This window comes from Carex rostrata, chromosome 23, assembly GCF_964058835.1.
Source record: "Carex rostrata chromosome 23, lpCarRost1.2, whole genome shotgun sequence".
NCBI classification, from domain to species: domain Eukaryota; kingdom Viridiplantae; phylum Streptophyta; class Magnoliopsida; order Poales; family Cyperaceae; genus Carex; species Carex rostrata.
The window spans coordinates 1,577,984-1,584,282 of NC_135940.1; the positions used below are offsets into that span (position 1 = coordinate 1,577,984).

Sequence of the window (6,299 nt, forward strand, 5' to 3'; positions counted from 1 at the left end):
CTCCATAATCAAATGTTGTCAGAGACACCCTCATTGATTGGAGTAATGGCGAAAAATCAAAATGAATAATTATTTGGTAAAACTAAAAGTGAAACCCAACTAATGTACTTTTCCTAATTATACAAATACGGTCATGTATAGAGAACATTGAAGCTCTAATCTAGAAAATCAGCATTTGTCTAGACTAAGGTAACGTCTAGCCCAGCTAAATCAAAAATATATTAGATCCATACATACATTTAAAGTTATTGGAAATTAAATTGGCATAAATCACTTGCACAATCGGAGCATTTCTTATTTACACACAAATCTTGCAGTTATTCGTGAATCTCCATGAAAAGGAGAAACATAATATACAGAATTAATGCCATGAAAAGGAGAGAGAAAATCTTATTTACACATTTTAGAACCTTTTTTCCTTATTTTCATTGAAGAAAGATAAGTCAACATGGTATCTTTTTGAGGAAATCATATACAGACAAAAAAAGGTATGACACAAAAATATATATATATGTCATTTATACAATAACATACGGGTCTGCTGGGTTGACAGCCTGCCATTTGATTATTCTTGAGAAGAAGCTCCCACCCCCGAACTGGTCAGCATATTCTTGTATGACCTTTCGGGCAATGGAATCACGCTTCCTCTTCTTGGTTGGGGATGAAGCCCTGCCAGATGTTCCTCCAACCCCCTCGGGATGGGCCAAGTTCTTGGCCTGGAGCCGGCACTTGGTCATAACCACCAAGTCATCATCTATTGCTGCCTGTGATCCATTTCCTAGTGCTGACCCTGGTATTCTATCTACCATGTTCACTACTGATGCTATGTCTTTTACCGCAGCATTTAGTTGGCTCTGCGGCATTGTTCTCATCTGCATGCACAAATTAGATTATCAGATTGACTACGAAAGGTTCTTTAATTTAGGGTAACTTTGAACATTATGGTTACCAGCAAAAAAATGATATGTTAGAAGGGTTATGAAAAAGTAACCAGTCGAGCAAGCTTCTGGATTGGCGTCTCAGACTCGGGAACTTGAATTGACAGGATAGTACCCTGGCCTGCTTCAGGGCTGATGAATTCAGCAGGCATGGGGTTAGCAGATATCCCTGGTGTACCAACAGCAAGGGATTCTGCCTGAGGCTGACCCATTTGGCCAGTTTGTGCAGTATTTGCAGATAGTGGCTGACCTGTTTGGCCAGTAGCAGAGTTATGCATCAACCCAGCACCCAACTCTGTGTCCTTTATCATGGGAGATGGGACAACTGGAGGGGATGGAGAGGGAACAAATGGAGATGCAGAAGTCTGAAGAGGGGTCCCACTTTTCAGCTGGGTTGGAGGGATAAGCCCTTGCTGGTCAACTTGGGGAGATGGGTGGGAGATCTGAGGGGAAGATGAATGTATATTCTGAGGTGAAGAGATGGGTGGATTGTAACCTGACTTGAGCTGAGAATGGTAGTAGCCATTACGTGGGCCCATGCCAGGGTAGTACTGTTGGAACATAGAACCAGGTTTCATGCCGGCTGCTCCTTCCTTGGGCTTCAGGTCAGCCAGGTCACTTGGCTCACTGAGTTGTTGCATCTGCTTCTGCTTCTGCATCAAACGCTGCTGCAAGTAGTGCTGTTGCGTCTGCTGCTGGGTCTGCACCATATGCTGCTGCGGCTGAATTTGTTGCTCCTGTTGTTGTTGTTGAGGCTTGAGAACCTGTGTAAAACTCATGTTTGTTTGCATCCCAGCTATGGTGACAGTGTGTGACATGATGCTTGAGCTTATGGCAGCACCAGAACCAACCATCTGGGGAGGGTTCATAGTGCTCCGCATGGTGGGGCCCATGGAACCCTGCTGTAAAGATCCAAATCCCATGCCACTGGCCTGAAGCTGATCCGAATGTAATGTATTCTGCATGCCCTGCTGCATAGCATTTGGCATGTGCAAGTTATTTGGCTGGGTCATGGCACCTATGCTCAATTGCTGCTGGAGCTGGTTCTGGTTATCCATCTGTTGTGGTTGCTGCTGCTGTGGCGGTTCCTGAGACTGCAAGCCAGGTTGCGATTGTTGGAGAGCAGGGAAATGCAGTTGATCAGAAGGGGCACCAGCCTGGGGTTGTTGCTGAGGTGCCTTCTTGTGGTTCTGGAGAATACTAACAATCTGCTCCTCATAAACAGATAACTTGTCTTTCAAGCCAATCTGCACGCTGTTCTTGCTGAGCTGCAGCCCTGCCATCATGCACTCAAGAACCATCTTATAATGTTTCATTTTCTCGATCTGCTCCCCTCTAGCATTCGGCGGTACTACACTATCCAGCTGTACCACAGAGAGAGAGAGAATTTATTTACTAGCCGTGCCTGATCTTTCAGCATTCCAAGAGGTAAAAGCTTGATACCAAACCAGTTACTCTTCACACCATTTTTGGACAGATCTATTATCGGTCATGATCTGGGCTTTGTTAAGGTACCAAACAATATCAGGCCGAAAGACTTCTGAAAAATTAAAAGAGTAAGAAACAGGTTCTTCCTAGTTCAGTGCCAAAATTACCAAGTTAACTACCAGTACGAGTAGGTATATAAGAGGCCCAGAGAGAAATTTAGTAGAAGAAATAAAAAGAATGAGAAAAAAGTGTACTTGACTAAGCTTAATTGAAAGCTTCTGATGGACCTCTCTAAGATCGGTGAAGTAAGTGTCCTTCAGATATGTTATCTACATAGAAGGAACAGAAGAGAAAGATACCAAATCAGTGCAACAAACCAAATACTCAAAATGCAAAATGAAAGCATACGAGCAGCAAAAGCACACAAACAAGTCCAGCATGGACATAGGTTATGTTTGTCCATCATGTTACTGGACAGTTTGATACCAGTATAATTCACTAGTTTAGAAACAAACCCACAAGTTTAATTATCCTGAACAATAAATTTGCTTTTTCGAAACAGAATTCATAAAGCAAAGATGCTCATTCTCCCTGATGCCCTGTCTGAGCCAATTCAATCTAAACAAATGGAAATAAAAGAAGCACCCTTTGGTAAATCTCCTCCTGCCAATCTTCCTGGTTCCCTGTCGAAGCTGCAGAATCCATTGATGCAGCTGAAGATTAAAAGAAAGAACAATTAGTCGGAAAGTCTAGATGGCAAGACCAAATTGAAAACTATCTCCAAAATCCTATTTTGTTAAAACCTAGAGAACACTATCCTTAAAAGGGTGATTAAAAGTTTTAAAGGCTTTACATAATTTTTCATATCTTATGAACAAAGAAAATTCAAAAACTAACCATGATCACATCGAAAAAATAAACTAAACATAATCAAGGGGTGCAAAGTTTACTGCTTGAAGCAACATTCTGGACTACTCTCTGTTGTTGTTGTAGTTGCTGTTGTGAGATGAACTGCTGCTGCTGCTGCCTCTGTGGATCAATTGCATTGCCATTCTGCGTTTGTAGTAGGGACGGGAATCCCTGCATCCATTGCTGCGGCATCTGTATCATGCTTGGCTGTTGCTGTTGTGGCAGCTGCTGCTGCTGTGATTGGAGCTCGGACAGCAGATGCTGTTGTTGTTGCTGTCCTGCATTTCTTTGCATTTTCATCTTCCTCTGCATGTTATCTATGTTGTTTGCACCCCCACTTGCCAGAAACAGATTTTGTTGTTGGTCAAGTATCATCTGCTGGTTCAGCATCTGGTTGTGCTGCATCTGATTCGGTTGCAACTGGTTCTTCTGCATCTGGTTTTTCTGCATTTGCAACCGCTGCTGCTGTAAGTCAATCACATTATTTGTCTGTTGCATACACGTGGTGGAATTCTGTATCATGGGTTGCGACTGTTGAGGAATGTTAGGCAAACCCTGTAAGAGTGGTTGATGTTGCCTTGAAGCAGTAGTTCGGTTCATTACTTGCAGCAAGCCAACACCTGTTTCATAATTTAAATTGCAATGAGCTCAATTACAAAGAAGAACTTAACAATACAGACTTGTCAACTGAAGGTAGCTCTTAAAAGGTTGTTCAAATAACATCTGACTGTGACCTAACTGTACCTTATTCTGATGAAGAGATTATGTTAATAAATACCTGGGTCGATCTGATTTTGGTTGGGAAGGGAAGGATTTAATCCTGGCTGCGTCTTTCTTTCTATGGAAAGCATTTTTAGAGCAATTCTTTTAAGATAATCAGGCTGAGAGAAAACCACAAAAAAGAGAAAGAAAGATATTAGACATCAGTTTCAATTAAATCTAACGATGGCACACAAATTACTACATCAGCTCATTTAAAAATTCTTGTGTTAGTTTTAAGCTTTTAAATTTTTCTGCACATATTTGTCATTGTCTTCTTCAGTCTTTTAAGAAATATCATAATGTCTTATTATTTAATTGGTAAAAACCAGGATCCTAGTGTTCAGCTCCCTGGAGTTAGGTGTCACAGCAATGTTAGATGACAATTTCTTAAAAGCAGGTTAGCAAACAACAGAGGCAGCAGATGTTTAACAAACAAGTTTATGGTAAAAATTCAAACGTAGAATGGCAAACAACAGAGTTAGCAAACAACAGTAGTACAAACAAGGTTATAGCAACTTAATGAAGGTCTTTAATTGTAATTAGGGTAAAAATTCACAAGTTTAACAAACAACAGTATTACAATATTAACAAATACTACTTTTATATAATAACACTCTGACATGCCACTTCAATATACGATGCTTAAAGGAATTATATAGTGATTAACATCAAAATAATAAAAAAAAATAGTAAAGAAAAAGTACCTGACTGGTAGAAAAACTGTAGATCAATTCCTCAAACCGAACTGCAATTTTCTGAAGCTCGATTAACCTCTCTGGTACTAGCACAGGAAGATGACTCTTTAATGTTTCAACCCTAAAATCACAAAACCATTTAATTAACTAATTAACAGGCTCAAATTGATGTTATAAATCTAAATGCACAGAAAGAGCTATCTCAATTTTCCATTTTACTGGCAATGTTTCTCATTTTATCAATTGGTAAATTGATAATACCCAGATCAAATGCCTGTATAAGAAGCTGGCAAATATATGCAATGATTGTATTATAATTAATACAACTGAAATCATCCCTTTTACAAAAAAAGAAAGAAATTGGAAAAAAAAAAAAAACTACAAATATCAAATGGTTAAAACAGTTTTACATAAACTACTTTAAATAATCCAAACTGATCTTATACAATATGATTGATATGATTAAAGAATATTGGTTTGGGGGGGGGCATTAGTCCTTGCTTATTTACAGCTCTTAATCAAAAACTTCTTCCCAGCCAAAATCCACCTAAAATAGAATTCAAAACCCTTGAGAAGGATCAATGGAAAAAATCTCACATTTTGTTCACGACTCTTTGTCGAGCGTCCGGCTGCATTTGTGAGCGCCAATCAATAGTGTTTGAATCGGGTCCAACACCAAAACTTGAGCCCGTAGCAAAGCCACTTTGCGCAGTATTCCAATTAGAGTCCATAGTTGGTGCAGGTTGCCCTTGTCTACAATGAGTTGCAAAGAGGGAAAGTAGTATCCTTTCAGTCGCTAGTCGCTACCCTTTATAAGCACCCAAACCAGGAGATACAAATCAATACTGTCCAAGACTCTAAGCTTATCCAACAAATATCATTTCCCTTTCTCCAAAACGGAAGTACCTTAAAAATTATATAGATATTAAATTAAGGGGTAACAGCATTCATGTTTTGTTCTTTGGAAATTAACAAAGGGCAAGCAGCTGGCTTTTAACTTTCTACAACAAAAAAAAGGATAAAGGAAGTTGTATCATTAACTAGTAGAAAACCCAGTTCTCATAGTAGGTCATAGTAAGCCCAGTACTAACCTTGCGGCGGTAGGTTAACAGTGGCGGAGATTTGGAACGATATAGCAGCGTTGCGAATTCGAGTGGGCCCTCCTGACAAGGAGATAGTATTCCAATAGGAACGATGTTGTTGACAAGAGGAGTTGTCAGGTTTGATGCTGATTTGGGATTTAGTGGAGTTTGTAATTAGAAGATAGAAGAAACGAAGAGGAGAGAGAAAGGAAGAAGGAAACCTAGTTAAGAAAGCGCAAGTCGAGGATTGAACAACGAAGTCGAGGATTGTACTAACTTTGCAGCGGTAGCTGCGGTGGCGAGAACGGGAACGAGAGGAGAGAGATTGAACAACGAAGTCGAGGATCGTCGACTGATCACTGATGAACAATATTAAGTGGGCCCCGCCTATCAGGAGGTGGAATTCCGGAGGAGACTCGAGCGACGGAGATGCCCAGCTGAGCCGAGACGCCGCTCCTCGGTGCGATTATGGGTGAGTTGGATTA

General features: G+C 40.4%; 1 protein-coding gene across 3 annotated transcripts; it reads right to left on the reverse strand.

The window, feature by feature from the left end:
* Positions 1 to 221: 221 nt before the first annotated feature.
* LOC144574844 (mediator of RNA polymerase II transcription subunit 15a-like) lies at positions 222 to 6,299 on the reverse strand. Of its 3 annotated transcripts, none has more exons than XM_078324926.1 (10): positions 6,036 to 6,299; positions 5,824 to 5,895; positions 5,330 to 5,485; positions 4,742 to 4,853; positions 4,054 to 4,156; positions 3,317 to 3,895; positions 3,012 to 3,079; positions 2,621 to 2,695; positions 992 to 2,302; positions 222 to 872 (listed from the first exon to the last, which is right to left on the reverse strand). In XM_078324926.1, the coding sequence occupies exons 3-10, from the start codon at positions 5,461 to 5,463 to the stop codon at positions 519 to 521; spliced, it is 2,736 nt and encodes a 911-aa protein (XP_078181052.1). In that variant the 5' UTR covers positions 5,464 to 5,485; positions 5,824 to 5,895; positions 6,036 to 6,299; the 3' UTR covers positions 222 to 518. The 3 variants fall into 3 exon arrangements, with proteins under 3 accessions (XP_078181052.1, XP_078181051.1, XP_078181050.1); XM_078324925.1 differs by having other exon boundaries at positions 5,330 to 5,638; XM_078324924.1 differs by having other exon boundaries at positions 5,330 to 5,528; positions 5,824 to 6,299.

Excerpts from the sequence above, each read along its gene's own strand:
- LOC144574844 (XM_078324926.1), bottom strand. The coding sequence starts at position 5,463 with ATGGACTCTAATTGGAATACTGCGCAAAGTGGCTTTGCTACGGGCTCA. Across the intron at positions 3,080-3,316 it reads CCAGAATGTTGCTTCAAGCA|CTGCATCAATGGATTCTGCA; the intron begins GTAAACTTTGCA and ends TTTAATCTTCAG. Across the intron at positions 2,303-2,620 it reads TTTCAATTAAGCTTAGTCAA|CTGGATAGTGTAGTACCGCC; the intron begins GTACACTTTTTT and ends TCTGTGGTACAG.